The 20,849-nt window shown below is 51.8% G+C and overlaps 1 protein-coding gene across 1 annotated transcript in view; it reads right to left on the bottom strand.

Annotated features, from left to right (window-relative positions):
• The window catches only part of COQ8A (coenzyme Q8A), a 45,210-nt gene that overhangs the window by 6,489 nt on the left and 17,872 nt on the right, over nucleotides 1–20,849 (bottom strand). Inside the window, exons 2-5 of the mRNA XM_053605751.1 lie at nucleotides 17,317–17,502; nucleotides 13,595–13,999; nucleotides 13,285–13,351; nucleotides 2,303–2,377 (exon numbers count right to left, since the gene is read on the bottom strand). Of these exons, the coding sequence (XP_053461726.1) occupies nucleotides 2,303–2,377; nucleotides 13,285–13,351; nucleotides 13,595–13,999; nucleotides 17,317–17,493 (724 nt within the window). The 5' untranslated portion in view covers nucleotides 17,494–17,502. The remainder of the gene's footprint in view (nucleotides 1–2,302; nucleotides 2,378–13,284; nucleotides 13,352–13,594; nucleotides 14,000–17,316; nucleotides 17,503–20,849) is intronic.

The raw sequence follows: 20,849 nt of genomic DNA, 5'->3' as shown, positions 1-20,849 counted from the left end.
GACCAAGTCCTGCTGGACAGCGGTGTGCCAGGAAAGTTGGCCAGCGGTCCCAAGCCTAGGCCCGTGTGAACCAGAGATCCAGGGTACTGGCTTGCTCCACCCTCCCTGAGCTCTTCAGCACCCTCTTCACTGGGCCTCCACTGGGCTGGGGCCTTCTCCTGCCCTCTGTCCTGTGAGGCTAGTTAGATCAGAAGCCCCCAGTGGTAGAGGCAGCTTCCTCCTCTCTGACCCCACAGTGCCCGGCACTTGCATCACTGTCAGCCTGGCACAGAAGGTGACTTGGCCCTTGGGACAGAACTATGCTGAATGCCCAGCAAGGGAACAGAAGAGGTGGCCATGCCACTGGCCTGTGACACAGCAGGACAGAACAGGCTGCACTACGGGATAAGCGCTGAGGACAACATGCAGACCTGCCAACAGCTAGAGGCCACCCTGTAGAAAGGGGTCAGGCTGGTTCCCGGGGTCCCAGACAGGACAGGGTATTAGAAGGTGAAAGATTATAGTTCTACAGATACAGGCTTAGCTGCCCCAGGAGGCCCAGCTGTGACCATGGGCAGGGCCAGTCCGGGCCCTTAGCTCATCCCTTACGTTAGGCAGCAGCACAGGCCAGCATCGAGAGAAGGATGGCCCTCAATGTCTTGCCACCCACTCCTAGCCCCTGGGGACTCCTGTGGGAAGAAAAAGGGGGAGGGGGAACCTTGGAGAGAGGCCACTGCCCCAGGCTGGAGGAAGGAGATGTTCTGTCTCAGAGGCAGGGCTGAGGCTGACCCCAGCACTCCTTAGATGGGGGACAGTGCCTGGCCCAATCTGGGCTTTGCCAGGCAGCCCCTCTCCAATGCAGGCCAGCGTCCCCCCAGGCTACAGGCATGTCACTTGCCTTGGGCACAAGTGGCTATGAGAATGACCTGGGGGGAGACAGGATGGGCCTGGGGCACAGTGGCAACCCCCAACTGAGAGAGGTGCTCCAGGAGCAAGGCTCAGCCAGCGTGGTCAGTGCCCCAGGCCATAGCACATGAAGGCCTGGTCAGGAAGCTGGAGCACACAGGTCCTACTTTCAGGGCTTCTGACCCCCAAGCCTGGGATCACTATCCCTGAGAAAGGGCACCAACTGTAACCTTGGAGCCAGCCTGGCCTCTCTCCTGCTTGGGCAAGGCAGGATGGAGAGTAGCCAGCGTCGGGGCAAGGGTAGCAGCAGGGATGTCGTGCCTGGGGAAGGCTGGCTGCTCCTCCAGAAAAACCCAGGCTTCCGTTCTCAAAGGGTTTTGGCACCAACACTACAAATACCCTTGCCAAACTCTCTGGCCCCTTCTAAGGACATACATGGTGCCCTGTGTTCCCAGTACTTGAGGGCCTGTGGGGATGGGCTTGTGGGTGAAAGGGGGGCCCTCCAGGTGAACGGCAGGCTCCCTGATGCCCCCCAAGGGAGCCTCAGCCCACGCAGACAGCAATGGCTGGGGGGCTGCAGTGCGGCAGGACAACAGGTGTTACTAGTGATCCCCACAAAAGGGGCAGAAGTGTGAGATACCAGAATGAGCTGACACTCCCGGAATGGGCCTGGGTCGGGGTGACCCAGTCCAAAACCTCCCCAGACCCTGCTAAGGAAACACTCTTACTGGGCAGACCTCACACTGCCCTGGCCCAAGTCTAGGGAAGGGGCCCAGCCTGGCCACTCACAGGTGGATGGTACCGCCCACATTAAGAGTACCCCAAAATCTCAGTGTGGCCGGTCTGCAGCTGGCCTCCTGAACTAGGCGGGTGACCATGCTAACAACAGGCCCGGCCCTGGACTGCAAAGACAGATGAGTTGTGATCTTTGCCTCAAAGGCAGAGTCTCTGAGAGGTCACAGCCTCCCCAAGTCACTGAGTCAGCAAGAATGATCCAGTGGGTTCTGCCGCAGAAGCGCTGACCACCCCCAAAACCAGCCACCCCCATCCCTCACCTTGCCTGGGGTGCCTGACCTGGGGACCCAGGGGCTCCAGGGGCTCCCCGGAGAGCAGGGCAGGAAGTAAATGCAAAGCGAAAGGCAGGTGTGTGTGAGCAGGTGTACGGGTGGGGCGGCATGCAGGCAGCAGCCAAGAGGGGCCGGGCGACCACTCGGGTCTGGGAGGGGGAGTCGCCTTCCAGTCACAAAGCCTCTCAAGCAGGTAAATCTGTCTGAATAGCCTCACCACCCCAGGGGCACCACTGACACAGAAGCCACATGAGCAGGGCCTGGGTGGTCACACTCCCAGAGCACAGGTGGGGCTGGGGCTGGAGGGGTGCCCCTCCAGGGCCTACCCTGCCCCTCTGGGGCCAGCTCACCTTTGGAGTCCTCAGGACGGAGGCTCTTCTTGGCAACCTCAGCCAGTGCCCCAAAGCCCAGACCCACAGCCAGACCTGCAAGGAGGACGGTGCAGGCATTCAGCGCTCAGGGAGAGAAGCAGCTGCCCACCCACCAGTTCTAGGGCAGCAGCACGAGACGCTGCCTGAACTCACCAGCATTTTGAGAGGGGTTTTAAAAAAGGTGCGAGATACACACCTGTTGTTTTAAGAGAACATATGGTTCCAGGTAGACGTTTCCTGCAGAAAAGCTTCACGTTTCCCCCCTCCCCACCCACAACCCCTTAATAATCTACAGGCTCCCGGGCACACAAATGTGTCCCGAAAGTGGCGTAGCTGGGAAGCTTATCAGGAAGGTCCCAGCACAAATGGGGAGACGGACCAGCAATGGTCCACAGGCCAAGGACATCCTAACAACAGAGGGCCCTTGGAATGCCACCAGCCACTTCAAGTCTGCATAGAGAGTCTCCACTAATCCAGAACCCTCTGATGTAGCACACTGTGACAGGAAAGGCATCACCACAGGAGTACGAAGCGATAGGTAGTGGGAGTTGGAATACTTTGCAAAAGGTAAAGGTGTCCCCAACCCAAGCCCGTGGGGACTCATAGGACTCAAGGTGAGCCCTCACTCAGGAGTGGAAGGGCCCCCCACCCACCTAGCACACACTGAAGGCCATGGGGTACCAGGCCCTCCCTCCCCACCTTCTGAAATCTTCTAAAGCAAAGTTAACACCTCACTTGTCCAAAAATCAATCAATCAATGATTCCAACTGTTCAGCAGGGCCCCCTTCCCCACAGGAGCTGCTAAGGCCACACCTTGCTCAGGACCACTATCTTCTCACTTTATACCCCATGTTATTGGGCTTCCTGGGGCAGGTGGGCACTTACAGAGTGAGGAACATATGGGTGAGCATAGGGACCGCAGTCCAAGGGGGGAGCCCAGACGAGTGCCCCCCACCCAACGCCAGGTCCCTGTGTTAAGGGGTAAGGAAACCAGCACAGATATCCATAGTTCCAAATTTTCTGCAATGATTATGCACTATTTTTATGAAAAATACTTACTAAACATTTTATTTAATTAAAAATTAAAAAAAAAAAATCAAGATCAAAAGACGACAACTTCATTTTTTAAAAAGTTTTTCCAGCTTGGCGCCTGTCGCTCAGCAGCTAGGGCACCAGCCACATACATCAAAGCTGGTGGGTTCGAATCCAGCTCAGGCCTGCCAAACAATGACAACTACAACCAAAAACTAGCCTTGTATTGTGACAGGCACCTGTAGTCCCAGCTCCTTGGGAGGCTGAGGCAAGAAAATAGCTTAAGCCCAAGAGATGGAGGTTGCTGTGAGCTGTGACACGACAGCACTCTACCCATGGCGACAAAGTGAGACTCTGTCTCCAAAAAAATAAAAATAAAAAGGTTTTCCAATACATTTGCCCACCAGTGGGCAACAGTGCAGCCTCCACCTGGCCAGCTTAAGAGCAGTTCCTGCTTCAAAGGCCGTGAGGACCAAGCAATCCAATAACAGCAAAGTGCTCACATAGCCCAGACAATGTGGTACAGATATAAAAGCTATTAATTATCATGACTCCTACTCAAAATGGTTAGACCAGTGCTGAACAAAAGAAATATAATGTGAGGCACATATGTAATTTTAAATTTTCTAGTAGCCATACTGAAAAAGGCAAGAACATGTAAAATAAATTCTTAACCCAGTATTTTACTTAACCCAAGGTTTTCATTTCAGCAAGCAATCAAGTAATCAACATAAAAACTCTCAGATATTTTACACTTGCGTGTCTGCACACTAAGTCCCCAAAGCCCCTTGTGCATTTTATACTTAATGGCACATCTCGTTTTGGACGAGCCACATTTCAATACTCCGTGTGGCCAGCGGCTCCCGTATTGGACACGTGGGACAGAATAAGCCACGCTCTAGCAATCACAGGCAGCAGCCATGGTCATCTGGAAGTGGCCTTTCCGTGTGACCACACAGCTATCAGGGACAGTGGGGTGTGTGCGGATGGAGGTGCCAGGTCTGGTGCCCAGCAGGTGTGCCAGCTGCGTTGTCTCTGCATCCCCCTAGCACCAGAGGACACTGGGCAGAGCTGGCAGCCTAAGTCCCTGATTAAACATTAACTCCCCCTCCCCGCCCCTCTCCACCCTGCCCAGCACACTATCAGACTTAGCAAAATAAATGATAACAGGCAACATTAACCTTCACACTTCAGCAACCTTCACCAATGTCTCCACGTCTAGATTTGCTCTGTCTGAGCAAGTCCAAGGACAAGCCACAAGAGAGGCAGAGGGCACCACGGGTTATGTGTTGGCCATTACCGGACAACACTGCGGTTACAAGGGTGGGCCATGCCGAACCCTTCCTTCTACAGGCAGAGGTGTGTCCCCTCCACTCCTCAGCTGGACTATCCTCAAATGCTCCGTCACATTGTTCTCTGGCCATTTCTAGGCTCCCAGGCAGAGAGAGCTGAAGTTCTCCTATGGAAAGGGCCTGTTATTGAACAAATCACCAAAGGAACATTCCACAAGGAAGGCCTCAGGCTCCTTCTATGGCCCTACACATCTCTCAGGACCAGCCCGGCACCAGGCCAAGGCATTGCCAATTAACAGACAGGCTCCAACAGGCAGCCCTGCTGTGAAGAAAGTCCAGCCAGCCAGCAACCCTGACCTAGACCGTGCGAGCTCCTAGGCCACCACCCTGCCCCAGCAGGCCCTGGCTTAACCTGATTCTCAGGACCCCAACCCAGCTGGTATCTGGAAGCAACTCCAGGGAGATGAGTGGCCCAGCCTGGGACTCTCCAAGTCCTCATGAGGACCTGAGTTCACCCCCGTGAGGGGCTCCACTCACACCCCACAGCCCTCAGAACCAAGCAAGTCCTAGAGGAAAACCAGCCACAGCCAGAAGCCTAGCTTAGAAAGTTCTAGACATTTCTCTCACAAAACAGGTTTCCCAGTCAAGGACTGAGGGAAGCAGGCAGAGTGCGCAGGGCAGCATCCCAAGCTGTGTCCGCTCACTGTGACATGCGTAGCCCGGCTTCCTCCCTGAAAGCCCTCTGGAGGTCATTGCAGCCGCCCTCCTTTGAAGTCGCTCAGCTTCTCCCAGACCCCAGAGGTTAAAAGAAACACACACCAGTAATTGGTGGGACCACAACTACAGCGCATCTTACAAGGGTACCTGTGAAATCTACTAGGTGTAGAATATAAATGTCTTAACGCAAGAACTAAGAAAACGCCATGAAGGCTATGTTAACCGGTGTGATGAAAACATTTCAAATTGTATATAAAACCAGCATATCTGTAGCCCATGATTGCATTAATATACACAGCTATGATTTAATTTTTTAAAAAAAGCAGCAGCAGCAAACACCAACAAGCAGGGCCCTTCCTAAGCAGGCTGGCTGAGAAGCGCCTCAGAGCAGAAACTAGTAGTAAATGGGGCTGTGGCTCTACCTGCCAGAAACGCAAACCTTCACCTAGTGAGGCTCAAGGAGTTTCTCTGCAGAAGGGGCAAAGACACAACTAAAGATAAACAACGATGACAGTGTCACTCACGGGGCACTTACTGTGTGCCGATGCGCTGTTCTAAGCCTCACTTTCACTAATGCCCCCAATGATCCTCCTGATCTGTTAAGACAAGAAAGCCACACAGAAAAGGCAGCGGGACAGGGCCCTTTCCTTAGCTTCAAGGTTCTAGAAGAATCTAGTCTCCTCCTCTGTCTCCACCAGGTGCCCCCAGCCCCAAGGGAGAAGAGGGGCCCAGTGAGAGAGCTGCAGCCCACAGCAGAGGAGGAAGAGAACTGAAGGGGGGAGAGGAGCTTCCTGCGGCTTGTTCTCAGAAGTCCTCAGGATCGCTCACTTCCCAGAACTGGACTAGTGAGAGGGCGGAAGACCTAACACAGCACCCCCATGTGTGGCACCTGGTCAGGCTCAGACTTCCCAGGGCTGTCGCAAAAAAGCCTATGGCCCTGGGCGACTGCCCCACTTCCTGGCTCAGCTTCCTCATCTGTAACTGGAGAGGATAACTGCCCTCATCTCCAACTGAGCTGCGAAGGGAGTGAAACACACAGCAAAGCCCCTTCTTAACATTGTTCCTGAGAAAGTGGAAACGACGCCCCCACACAAATGCCAAGGATGCAGAACCTCCCCCATACCCAGCGTGTACCTGTGTCGCTGCAAAGTGCACCCAGAGAGAGGCAGCGCTGCAGGAAGAGTGACTCACGCCCTCTGTAGATCAGGCTGGTGTCACTGCACGCCACCCCTAGAGCAGAGGCCAGAGCGAGGCCTGTGCACAGCCCTGGGGGTATCACGCCAGCAGGTGCCGACCATACAGCGCTGCCCCCGGAAGGTAGATGCTCCCCACCTCTACCAGCCCTGCTGGCCCCAGCCAGGGTCCAATGGCTTCACTGCTGTGAGGTGGCTCTGCACGGCTTGGTAAGCCACAGCGAGGTCTCAGCCAGCGCCCAGAAAACGGGAGGACACAGTGAGTCTTTCTCTAAACTAAGTTACTCAATCTATTAGCCTTTATCTCAGAGCAGGTCCTTTGCATTGTTAACACATCCTTGAAAAGTGATGAAGAAAAGGGTGGTAAGGGTGGTGATGGTGGTTTTTGGCCAGGGCTAGGTTTGAACCCACCACCTCTGGCATATGGGACCAGCGCCCTACTCCTTGAGCCACAGGCGCCGCCCAGTATTTTCTTTTAAATATTCTTACGTAGCAAAATTAAAATACATCCACCCTAAGCCCATTCACCTAATGTTTGTTTTTAATTTTACCACAGAGATGGGAGACAAAAGTTCAGGGAAAAGGGCCACAACTATCCTGGCGCTTTGCTACTGTTGCCTGCACAGTCCCCCCAGGCATATCGGAATCTTTGAGAAATTAAGTAACAATACCTGAGCTCTGTGTGTCAACCTAAAATGCCTGTTTTTTTTTTGTTGTTTTTTTTTTTTGTTTTTTTGTAGAGACAGAGTCTCACTTTATGGCCCTCGGTAGAGTGCTGTGGCCTCACACAGCTCACAGCAACCTCCAACTATTGGGCTTAAGCGATTCTCTTGCCTCAGCCTCCCGAGCAGCTGGGATTACAGGCGCCCGCCACAACGCCCGGCTATTTTTTTGGTTGCAGTTTGGCCGGGGCCGGGTTTGAACCCGCCACCCTCGGTATATGGGGCCAGTGCCCTATCGACTGAGCCACAGGCGCCACCCCAAAAAATGCCTGGTTTCTAACATAAGAGAGAACATAAAGTGCCACCTTATCTCTTAGGAAACCCAATGGTGTCTCATACTATTTTTAAAAGCCAAATACATTTCTAGGAGTGAGGAATCCTTAACTTTTCACTTTGTAAAACTAATGTAATTCAGCTTAGCATCCAAAGCACAGTGGTTACGGCATCAGTCACATACACCGAACTTGGTGGGTTCGAACCCAGCCCAGGATAGCTAAACAACAATGACAACTGTAACAAAAAATAGCCAGATGTTTGTGGCGGGTGCCTATAGTTCCAGCTACTTGGGAGGCTGAGGCAAGAGAACTGCTTAAGCCCAAGAGTTGGAGGTTGCTGTGAGCTGTGATGCCACAGCACTCTACCAAGGACGACACAATGAGACTCTGTCTCAAAAAAATAAAATAAAAAAGTTGACAGTAGAGAGAAGGAAAAAGAAACAACATGCAAACATAAACCAAAACAAAACTGGAATGTAGCTATAATATCAGACAATGTAGACGTTCATAGAGATAAAGGGATCAATACCCAAGAGGGCATAAGAATTCTAAATCTTAGGCAGCCAGTAACATAGCTTCAAAACACATAAAGTACAAATCAGCACACTAAAAGCAGGTAAATCTACAATCGTAAGACTTTTAAAGCCTTTCTTGATAGCCAATAGAACAGGCAAACCAAAAAAAAAAAAAAATCATTAAAAGATCTGATCAACGTGTGCAGCAAATGAGAGGACAGATGCGTCACTGCACCAAACGCTATCAGAATTATTTTCAGGTACACATGGAACATGCACCAGATGGAGTCGATGACAAGAAGAAAAAAAGAGAAAAACCCAAGTAGGGCGCAAGGTCACATAGGAAGGAATTATAATCCAGATATTATTTATGCCTTAAATCGGCAAAGAAATCAAGATTTTAAATGTCAGACGAAAACTGTGTGCAATTACCTATGGCCCTTAAATCACATCCGGGAACCCCACCCAAGGAAAGGAGCAGGAGATGCTATCATAGCCCTCTCCCTGGATGGGAAACACAAGATTCTAAAAACTAATAAAAACTACAAATCAAGGGCGGAACAAAGAAACCAAACCTGATGATACAGCTTCGTGGAAATTTGTCCAGTGCTCCAGGTAAAAGGAATCCGGCCCAACAGTGATAGATGACAATTTTTATAGGGTTCCTAAGTACATAAGAGTAGTGCTGGACATACTTTAACACTGAATACTTGTGGATCGTGATAAAATGTAGATTCTAATTTAGTAGGCCTTATAATCCAGACATGATGACCTAAAGTTCCATTCTGACCCCAAATCCAATATATGGTCCTATCTTTCAAAACTTTAATAAAACCTTTTAACAGATCGTCCCACCCACAGCATCCTGACTATAAATTTCCAAGGCAAACAGGACTCAGGACTCCTGCCTCCATCTCAGCATTAAAATGAGTCACGAAAACTAGAAAGTCTGTGACTTCCATCTCCATACAGCTGCCTGCCTACTCTGACCTCTCCAGACACCCCTCTGCTTCCTTCTGCTTCTTGAAATCTAGAGCCTTCGCTTTCCTTCATAACCCTAATGTAAAAACTTCCTAAGGTCTTATCAGTTGACACCTCAAAAACATCTCACCTCCCTGAGGGAAGAGAGGTCAAAGTGTTTTCCAGGGGAAAAAAGTAGAGCAGTGACACTTTAAACTTGACAAAGGCCCATCAGTCAGGTACAATGAAGAATATACTTCAACAGTATGTCTACATCTCTGAAACTAAAATTCCTTTCCTTCTAAGTATCTATGACATTAATCCTGATCTTTTATATTCAATTCTACTCTGTTTAAATTGTTTTTAGGGTGGTGCCTGTGGCTCAAAGGAGTGGAGTGCCAGCCCCATATGCTGGAGGTGGCGGGTTCGAACTAAGCCCCGGCCAAAAACTGCAAAAACAAACAAACAAATTGTTTTTAAAAATGCTGACACTGGATAGCCGGGCGTTGTGGCGGGCACCTATAGTCCCAGCTACTTGGGAGGCTGAGGCAGGAGAATTGCTTGGGCCCAGGAGTTAGAGGTTGCTGTGAGCTGTATGATGCCATGGCACTCTACCAAGGGCCACAAAGTGAAACCCTGTCTCTAAAAAAAAAAAAAAAAAATGCTGACACTAGCTTGGTGCCTGTGGCTCAAGCGGCTAAGGCGCCAGCCACATACACCTGAGCTGGTGTGTTCGAATCCAGCCCGGGCCTGCCAAACAACAATGATGGCTGCAACCAAAAAAAAAATAGCCAGGCATTGTGGCAGGCGCCTGTAGTCCCAGCTACTTGGGAGGCCGAGAAAGGAGAATCGCTTGAGCCCAGGAGTTGGAGGTTGCTGTGAGCTGTGACGCCACAGCAATCTACCAGAGCGACAGCTTGAGGCTCCGTCTCAAAAAAAAAAAAAAAAAAAAATGCTGACACTAACCCAACAAATTGATTTCACACTCACTGAAAGGTCTTAACCTATAGTTTGAGAACCTGAGGGAGAAGGCCCAGAATTCACTGCTGGGGCCAGAACTGCTGGTTATTTCCTATACTGGCCCCTCTTTGCCTCCGTCTGCCACCTACAGCCCAGAAACGGTACCTACCCAGTGTCTGAGCAACAGGTGTGCGCAACCCCCAGACACCCGAGGGCGGCTCCAGGCAGCCTGCGGCTATTGGCAAAAGCTCAAAAGGTGCTTGAAGCTGCAAACGCTTTACCAAGACCAGAACTTCTCTCGCCCCACCCAGGCTCCCTCTGACTGCCCCTACCCCTCCACCCTGAGTTTACCGAAGCTGCAAACGCTTTACCAAGACCAGAACTTCTCTCACCCCACCCAGGCTCCCTCTGACTGCCCCTACCCCTCCACCCTGAGTTTACCAAAGCTGCCGTTTTCTTTTTGTACAACCCTTTCCTCTTATCTCTGCCTTCCTTAAGCTACCACCTGAAAGGGCCTGACCTCACCAGGACTCACAGTGCTCCATCAAATTCTAAGTCAACATCAAGATCTTCATTCTGACCACTTTTCCTGAACAGCCTCCATTACCTCCACTGGCCCTCTCCACCACCCACAAAGACTCCCAGCAGAGGGCCACGCCCAGTCTGAAATACATCAAACTCAGAATTCCCAGGACAGGCTCAATCAGAGTCTGCAGTAAAGGGGAGAAGTTACAGGGAAAAGCTACCGATGTCAAAATAGGGTAGTTCCTGTCCTCAAATTCACGGAGGAGAGGAAAACCTCTATCTATCTATCTATATATATATATACTTTTTTTTTTTTTTTTGACAGTGTCTCAGTATGTTGCCCTGGGTAGAGTGCCATGGCATCACAGCTCACAGCAACCTCAAACTCTTGGGCTTAAGCCTCCCAGGTAGCTGGGACTATAGGCGCCCACCACAACACCCGGCTATTTTTTGTTGTAGTTGTCATTGTTGTTTAGATGTCATGGGCCGGTTTCGAACCTGCCATCCTCGGTGTATGTGGCGGGCACCGTAACCACTGTGCTACAGGCGCCAAGCCTATTCAATATTTTAATAAGAAATAAAAATGTTTTGCAACGACTAGGCAACACATAATGTGCCAAGACTTCTGGGAGGTGACTTAGAGCCCCATGAGGGCGTGATTCTCAAACTCATTCTGATAGCAGAGACCCTGCTATGCCTACGGACTCGTCTGCCTTTAGAATTTGCTCCTATTTGTTCCTGAAAAGCTCCCAGACAATGGGGTATGATATCTTAGTTATGACGAACTGCTCAAAATACTACTGCAGGAAAGGGAAATGCAAAAATCTTCTGCTCTGAGATGACACTTTAAATTAAATGTGCAAACTACTAACTAGCAGATGCCAAATTTTAAGGTAACAATTACAGAAAAAAAAAAAAAAAAATTACAGTTGAGAAAATTCTATCCCCTTCACATAGTATTCTCTGCACCCTGGAAAGACAGCTGGTGCTCATTCCACGTTAGAACCCACACATCAGTCCAGCGCCCAGAGTACCAGGCTTTGGGGGGACACAGGTAGGATGGGGTTTCCAAAGGAGGAGAGGTGGCAGAGAAGAGCAGCACAGAGGATGGATGGTGATGGGAGGGGAGACTTAAACAAAGCAAAGGGCAGACACACGACAGGGGGTCTCCACAACCCACTTAGCACCAGCATCACCATGAACCTGCCTGACCTCTGCCGCACACAGCCTTACAAACCACCACTCACCCCAGGCCAGTATAGGACTCAAGCTGCCAAAACTGTTGCTTTCATTAATCCTATTGCTTGGAGTCAGTCTTTATAGTGAAGTGAGAGAGAAATTATTAACTCATAATATTTCAGTAAGGACTAAAATCAATCTCCCTCTCTGCTTGCTTTCTTTCTCTGCCTAACAGACTTACTAGCAGGCAGCCTTGTTTTCACAAATCACTAAGGAGCCCAGCATACAAAAAGGAAATGTAAATTTTCTTTATTAATTGCTAGACCCTGGCTAAATCTGCCTTTTAAAATTTGTTCTTATAGCCTCCAGTCGTCCCTGAAAAGCTCCCAGCCAGACAACATGGTACCGAACTTCAGGCCTGAGGAAAAATGGATACAGTATTTACATTCATAATACTCGGTGAATTTGGCTACAATAACTTTTTTCTCTTAGTCCCCCTAAATTTAGGTGCAGCTGAGGGCATTCTTCCTTGCTTTCTTTCTTCAGGATGCCAAGCCATCTCTCTCTTTTCTCTCCTTCCCCACTCTTACTCTCTCACCCTTCTTTCTCTAAGAAAATGAAATAAAGTTTATTCTTTTATGTCCCAATCTTGGTCTAGAGAAATTCTTTTCTTGTCCCACATAGAGCAGCTACTGAGCTTTCCACCCTAACTCTACTCAGGACAGCTGAGCTTTAAAAAAATGCAATTCTAGGGCGGTGCCTGTGGCTCAAAGGAGTAGCGTGCCGGCCGCATATGGCAGGTTCAAACCCAGCCCCGGCCAAAAAACTACAAAAGGAAAAAGAAAAGAAATGCAATTCTAGTGACTCCACCTTAACATATACCACGGCAAAGGCGGGGGTACTTCAATAGGAACACCATGGTGTGTAAATAAGTGATATGTAATACAACGTCATAAAAGCAGATACAACTGTTGTAAACCTTCACCATAAAATGATCCTTCGACTCATAAAAACACACAAGTGTACTGGACACTATGGCTATTCAAACCCCCAAAGAAAAGTACAGAGAAAGCTCACAACTCTACAGCATATTAGAACGACTTAAAACAGCAGCAGCTCGGGGCCACAGTCCCTCAATGCCTTCCACAGATGAGCACAAGCCTGTGGATATCCAGCAAACGGGTTCCCCACATGGCTGGTCCCAAGGGCAACAAATGCTGTCTGAAGGCTAACCAGCCCAGTGAGGAACCTGTACTCAGTACCCCGCCTCCTCCCTGCACAGGCCCCCAAAGCAGCTGACCAGTAGTAAGGCAGAGGCAGGAAAAAAGGAAAAGGTGATGCTGCAGACACTGTCCCCAAGTGAGGCCTGACAGTGGCCCACAGAGCCGCGGGCAAGCCAGGCAGAGCTGGAGCCCAGCAACGGGATCAGTCGCCCACAGGAAACATCCAGTCCAATAGCTAATGCGAGGGGAGCTAATACTGACCCCCACCCACTTCCACCTCCACGCAGGTGCCAGGACCCTGGCTCCACGCGGCTGGGACTGGCACTGCAGGGCAGGTGAGGTGGCACAGGGGCCCACAGCCACCTTACCTCCAAAGTTGGCCAGCCGCCCAATCCGCGTAACTGGCACCTTCCGCTCCCGAGCCTGCTCACTGAGCTGGAGGGAGAAAACAAAGGGGCCTTGTGGAATCAGCAAATGGGCACGGGACAGGACCAGCCTGCCCCTCTCCACCCCAAAGGCAGCAGCTCCACCCAGCAGCACACTCCACCTAGAACACGCCTCAGAGTCCCTAAAATCTCCAAGCCACAGCATCCAGAAAGAGTCCCCAAAGATGGGGCCCAGGCCAGCAGCCCCGAGGGTAGGAACTACCCCACCCTGCCCCGGGCCCTCTGGACCTACCGCCTGCTTGTGCGGCTTGCTCTCCGGGCGGGCCTTGGCCTGCCGGGCCTTCTCGATGTCCTCAGCTGTGAGGCCCCCCACCGGGGACTGGTCCTGGTGGAAGAACCTCTGCTGAAAGCCTATGGCACAGACTGAGTCTCTGCAGTTGACAAAGAGCCCGCTGACCCTGCCCAGAGGGATGGTGGCCTGGCCTGGGAGCCCGGCTTCCCTAAAGGGTCCACTGAAAACGTAGGCAGGAGCTGGGCCCTCGCTGTGGGTGCCACCAGGAGGTGGAGGCGGGGACTGGTCCCCCGAGGCTGTAGAGGAGTCTGGGGAGGCTCCTGCTGCCTGTGCGCCTGAGAAGTGCAACTCTGCTTCCAGGTCTTCAAAGTTCTCCACAAACAGCTCTTCATGTTTCTCCGGACCCTGCAGGGAGCAAGGGACGTCGTGAGGGACGCAAGAGCAAGCCAGGAGCTCCTCCCTATGTCTGTCCCCACTGCCCAGAGCAGCAGGCTACTCTGCCACCCTCAGAGTTAACGTGACGCTCCACCTAAGGCCCACAACGCCCTTCCCAGCCTGGGTGCCAGGGCTACTGCCCTGCTCCAACCAGGACTCTGCTGTGCACCTACTGTGTGCCCAGTGGGGGCCAGGTTCACACCACTCCCAAGTGGCAAGTTCCTCATCTGCAAATCGGATGAAGAAGGGCGAGGAAGGCCTCCAGGACTTCAGGGAGGATAAACCAGGCAAAAGGCAGGGCAAGCTCAGAGGCAAAAAATAGCAGGGCAGACATGGGGCAGACATGGTTTCTGCCAATCAGCCTGCAGGTCTGCGTTAAGCAGTTCTCACTGAGGAGCTGGTCACAACCAGGACCAGGCCTGGCTGTCCTTGGGAGCTTGGGCTACTTTGGAACAGTAATGCCTAACCTTTGCACCCAGGTCTAATTTTACTTTTTGTTTTGGTTTGTTTTTTTTTTTTTTTTTTTTTGTAGAGACAGAGTCTCACTTTATGGCCCTCGGTAGAGTGCCGTGGCCTCACACAGCTCACAGCAACCTCCAACTCCTGGGCTTAAGCGATTCTCTTGCCTCAGCTTCCCAAGTAGCTGGGACTACAGGCACCCGCCACAACACCTGGCTATTTTTTTGTTGCAGTTTGGCCAGGGCCGGGTTTGAACCCGCCACCCTCGGTATATGGGGCCGGCACCCTACCGACTGAGCCACAGGTGCTGCCCCCTAATTTTACTTTTGAACCAGGAATGACCTTGAGTAACTTCCTGACCCTTCTCTGCCACTTCCTCATCTGAAAATAGGGTACTCCACCATTACAGAGTGAGGTGGGGCCACAGGCCAGGGAAACACTGCCAGGAAGACTATAGTTAGATCTGACTTCTGCAGGGAGCCCAGAGGCCTGGATCTCTTGGCCCAGTGGCCACGTGCTGCCTGCAGGCTGTATAAAACATCACGGGACCAAAGCTCTCCCTCCCAGCTTTCTAAGACATGGTAGGACCTGAAGAGAGAAGGTTTGCACACCTGTGGGAGGTGACAACTGGCTGTTACTCTCATATCACAAGCAGGACACTAAGGCAGAGAGACCCAACGAGATTGGTCAAGGCCACCACCAGCAAATGGCAGAGCAGGAACCCAGTGCCCAGGCCTGCTGCCTGCCCCCAAGCTGCCTGACAACTGGGCCCCTCCCAGACTGCCAGAGAAACACTGGGAGGAGGAGGCTGGGGCAGGCCCATCACTCCCTCTGCACCACGGCTCCCACACGGCCACCTGGCCCTGTGTTACTGACACCTGCTCATGTGGCTGTGGGAGCCCAAGGGCAACAAAGGGTTCCCAGTGTCTCAAAGGGATTCAGACTCGGCGTGAGTCTGAATGAATCCATGAGCAAATAAATCCTCTGAGAAGGTGGAGAGAGACCAGTTCCTGGAGTCATCTGACCCTTCGTCCCCTCAGGAAAAGGGAGGTATCAAAAGCTAAGATTCTAGAGACAGAAGGAAAGCAGACTGAAGGCAGTCACCCGCCCAGGGCCTCCTGTACGGTGACGGACGGTCACTGCTCGCTCGCCCGCCCGCCCGCCCTCCAAGAGAGGGATGGCCCTGTCTCTTTCAGACATGCAGCCCAGGCATGGTTGGGGGAAGGGAGTATGGGAGGGCCCCTCTCTGTCATACAGAAGTCCTGTCCAGTCTAGCACACTGCGTCACTTCTGGAGGGGGTGGCCCAAGAGAGCTGGGGAAACCTCATGTTATGAGTGTGCCGCAGGCAAAACATCCAACAGCAAGGCAATGGCTCCTCGCTAGAAAAACCACCAAACAAGGCAGCTGGGGCCGCAAGGCAGCCTTGGTGGGGGAGTGGGGGGGACAGGAGCAAGGTGCCCTTGGCTGGGAGGAGGACAAGAAATCTGGTCCTGCCTTTAATAATCAGGGCCTGTCAGAACCATCTAGGCTGGGGGTAAGCATCAGCCTGCCCTGCCCCATCACAGGGCAGTGAGCTCAGAGGAAATGACGGGTATAAAGATTCTAAGACGGTGGTTCTCAACCTGTGGGTCGCAAACCCTTTGGGGGTTGAACAATCCTTTCCCCTTTCACAGGGGTCTCCTAAGACCATCAGAAACACGGCTCCTCATGTGTGGGGGTCACCACGACATGAGGAACTGTATTAAAGGGTCGCGGCATTGGGAAGGTTGAGAACCGCTGCTCTAAGAGCTGACAACAGGTGTGTGCAGTGGGAGAGTCACTGTATCCCCACAGAGCAGGGGGAAGGGTCTGTGGGTCCTAACCCGGCAGGGAGAGCACTGTGACCTTTGCCTGAAGACCAAACGTGCAGCACATACAGCACAAGGGTACAGACACCCTTCCTCATTCTTCTGTCAGGGGAATTGCTGGTGATGCCATGGTGGGCGCTGCCAACCCTGTTTCAAATCACATCCCCAGCTTAAAACCATTCCTTGGGATTCATGGACCTCAGCACAAAAGGTGATCTCCTCCCCTAGACAGCACAAGGGATGAGAGGGAGCAAGGAGGTGAAGCTGCCCTTGGCAGGCCCGCGCCAGCTATCAACCTGGAAAGGAGCAGAGCCCCACGTCAGGCACCCAGAGACCCCCTAAGCAAAATGAAGAAGAGCAAGGCCAGGCATTGGCGGAGGATTAGCAGACGGGGTGAGAACAGGCTTCAGAGGCTACCAGGCTGACCCACAGAGGGAACTACTACGGACAGCCTGCATGTGTCATCCTGTTGAAACTTAGCTCCAGCTCCTGGATGGTATCAGGAAGTGGGACTCATCAGTGAGGTAATTAAGTCAGGAGGATGGAGCCCTCACCCAGTGGGATTAGTGCCTTGTAAGGAGGCCCTAGGGAGCTGCCTAGCCCTCTTTTCTCTATGTGAAGATACAGTAAGACGACGGCCATCTACACGTCAGGAGACAGCTCCTTACCAGACACCACGTATCCCAGTCCCTTCATCTTGGACTTTCCAGTCTCCAAAACTGGGAGAAATAAATGTTTTGCTGTTTAAGCCGTCAGTGTATGGTATTCCATTACCACAGCTGCAAGCTCACACGGGGTCGGTGGGACCTGAGAGCACATACAGCCCAAGTGCACAGACACCCTTCCTCATCCCTCTATCGGGGGAATTGCTGGTGACATAAGGAGATCAGCTGCCATGGGTCACAACCTCCGGTCTCACCAAGAGCTCCAAGTCCGGCCCTCTTCCCGCCAGCACCCCTCCCACTGCCAGGCCCCCTTACCTGTGCCGTCCCCAGCACCATGCTGATCTGCTCCACAGCCATGGACTGCAGGGCCCGGGCCGCCATAAGGAGCTCCCCGCCGATGCCCAAGTGCTGCAGATGGGTTTCCACAGCTGCCTGGGTCAACTTGGCAAGGCCTTTGGCCACCATGATGGCGTCCCCCAGCATGGCAGCCATCCTTCAGGGCTGGAAGAGAGGAAGCCAAGTCTGGGCAGGGCTTTACACCACCACAGGACAAGCCACACTGTCCAGCCCACACTGACTCGCCCTACACCGAAACCTGAACAGAAGGCCACTGGTTTTTCCCTGATCCAGGAGGACTAAAAGAAAAGAGAGGGCACAGGGCTCAAGGGAGACTCCAGCTGAATTGACACTGCAGATTAAAGACTAACGGGACAGGACCACAGTGCACTCACCACTCCTACCCTGTCTCACTGGGCCTCACAGCCACCCTGGGAGGCACCTGAGGCCCAGAGAGGCAGACCGATCGGCAGCAGAGGCAGGACTTGAATCAGGAATACTGACTCCCTGTCCAGTACTCGCCCCTCTCAACCAAAGCCATACGCTGGGGCAGGTACATCCCACCTCCGAAGCAGCTCTTGGCAATGGGGCCCTGACCCCACCCACAGGCGCTGAGGCTGCCCAGTAAGGCTCTGACAGACCCACAGACCCAGGCACAGCCAGACCCCCTTCCAACCACCCCCAGGGGCAGGCCGCCCTCAGCTTCAAGTCTTCACAAGCCAGTGTTTTCCAACTGCAGTCCAGATGCAGTGTGCCATCAATCTGCAAAGACCCTAACCAGATTCCAAACGGGGGAGCAGCAGGGCAGTGTCACTAGAAAGGGAAGGACCGGAGCCCGGGGGTGGCGGGGCTGTCTTGTGAAGTGTGTTTTTTTCCCTGGGTTCCGTGTGTCATTCTCGCGTTCTTCTCTATTAGGTCACAGCGAAAAATGCGTTTCTTAATGTAGGTCAGGGCCACCAGAGAAGCCGAAAGCCATCGTGCACAATGGTACTCATGACCTGCTGCCGGGCTGTGTGCTGAAGGTTGGGAGGCCGGAAGAAGAACCCAGGGAGAGGGAAGGGCAGCAGGAGACCCCACACAAGGAGCACTCTGGCCAGTGCAGGGAGGAGCCCGGTGGGCAGAGAAAACGGGAGCTGCTGTAAGTCGCAGGGTGGGGATGGCAGTTGGGCAGGGGACCTGCATGAAGGTGAAGAAGCCCGTGCAGGCTGAGGCCCAGACACACCTGCTCGCAGGACAGCTCTGTGACAGTCCCGCAGACGCTTCCTGGGACGTGACCTTATCAGCACCTTAGCTGACAGAAGCACGGCCACGGAAGGCCAGGTCCCTCACCAGCACCCCGCACCCATTCTAAATCCAACCTAGATGACCAAGACCGGCGTCTTCCACAGGCCCCAGCCCCAAATTCAAAACCTCCCCTCCCCTCTCCCACTATTGGACGTCCAATCTTCTCAGAATCTCCTCCTAAGACCTATTTAATTCAGACTTTGTTTTATGGCTTTAAACCACTTTGGTGTAAATCTTCCATTTAAGTCATAACCACATACTCAGGTTTATAAGGCAAAACTAGCAAGTGATATTTTGGCCAATTAACTGTGGTAAGGGTTTTGTTTTTTTTTTTTTTTTTTTAAACCCATTTCAGGCTGGGCGCAGTGGCTCCCATCTGTAATCCTAATACTCTGGGAGGCCGAGGCGGGAGATTGCTTGAGCTCAGGAGTTCAAGACAAGCCTAAGCAAAAGCAAGACCCTGTCTCTACTAAAAAAATACATACATAAATACATAAATAGAAAAATTAGCTAGGCATTGTGGCAGGTGCCTGTAGTTCCAGCTACTTAGGAGGCTGAGGCAAGAGGATCATTTGAACACAGGAGTTTGAGGTTGTTGTGAGGCAGGCTGATACCTTGGCACTTTAGCCTAGGCAAGAGAGTAAGACTCTGTCTCAATAAAATAAAATAACCCATTTCAGGCTTTTTGCAAGCACGCAGGCCTGGCACGCCCTGATTTCTAATCCTGACACTGAACTCAAGTCCAAACATAACAGGCTGAAATTACACCTACCTTACAATGATGCTAAAAATATGTATTATTCATTAGAGAAAACTGTGTTAAATAATTGACCACAAAGTTAAATTCCTGTATTTGGGAACTAAGACTAACAGTTGGCTCTTTCAGGATTTCTCTAACTGTATTTTCCTAGTTTTAGTTCACATATCTTATTTTCAAAGTGGCAAATAAGTCACCTAAAAAGAATACACACTGAAAGGTAATTAGTGAGGCTTTCTTCCTGCCTAACAGTTGCATCCTACAAACCACACTCAGTGGACTTCCCATTGGTACCAAGTCTCAGCCTGGAAGTGGGCACCAGGTCCAGGACGAGAGATGACCAGACCAGCTCCTCTGGAAGGAGGGAGGAAATAACGCCCCGAAAATATACACATCCTGCATAGTGTGAGGGAAAGTGTCTGTTGATTGATTTGAGGAAACCAATCTGCCAGTAAACAGATGTTGCTAATGAACAGTCTCACCTGGGAGCAGATCAATACATGGGGCATAGTTCAAAAGCACAGCCACAGCCTGCACTCGCCCGCCTTGGACAAATATTATTAACCTACTATGCCCCTCTCCCTCCCCAGATGAGCACACCCTTATCAACACCAGGTCCTTTTCCATACAGACAGGGTCTTAGTCTGTAACCCAGGCTGCGGTGCAGTGGGTTCACCGCAGCCTCAAATTCCTGCGCTCAAGCCATCCTCCCACCTCAGCCGCCCAAGTAGCTGGGACTACAGGTGCACACCACCCCACCCAGCTCAACACCAGGCATTTTGCTGCAAGGAAGTCTCTAAACAGTTTCATCCTACAGACCACAGCAGTGGACTCCCCACTGATACCAAGTCTCACCCTGGCGGTAAGCACTAGAAGATACTGTACCATGAAGCGGGAGGTGGGAGAGAGAACGACCAGAAGAAGTGTCTTTCCAGAGTTTTCTCATTTTGTTTCCAAAAATCCAGGCTTAAAAACCCTACTTCTAAGGCACCACAATCCCAACGTGACTCATAATTCAACTATCTGGAAATTTTGCTGCCAATCCCCTCCAGGAATGCACCAAGAACCACGCACTCAACTACACGAGGAAACGTTTTCATCAAGATTTTAAATAAAAAAAAAAAAAAAAAAACCAAAACACACGTGCTGCACAAGTTAAAAATCCTATTAGCAAAAAAAAAGAAAACCAATCAGCACTAGAGTGTCATCTACAAGTGGGACAGCCACCACCAGACTCAGCAGGTCCCTTCCTCACCCCAGGGGCCTCATGCTGCTGGCCTCTGAGCGGCTTTTTGGGGGTCTCACCTATGAGTAACACAGAAATTGAGCAATTAGGCTGTTTGCCCACGTGGTAGAGGAGCCGCCTAAGGGCTTCAGTGCCTGCCTGCTCTCCTCTGAGAGAGGAAAGCTCCAAGCACCAGGTGACCACTAACTAATAAAGTGGTGGGAGTGAAGGACAGACCCCCACTGG

This window comes from Nycticebus coucang, chromosome 10, assembly GCF_027406575.1.
Source record: "Nycticebus coucang isolate mNycCou1 chromosome 10, mNycCou1.pri, whole genome shotgun sequence".
In the NCBI taxonomy this organism is placed as follows: domain Eukaryota; kingdom Metazoa; phylum Chordata; class Mammalia; order Primates; family Lorisidae; genus Nycticebus; species Nycticebus coucang.
Note: the sequence above shows the minus strand (reverse complement) of the source record. Positions and strands in the feature narration are given on the sequence as shown.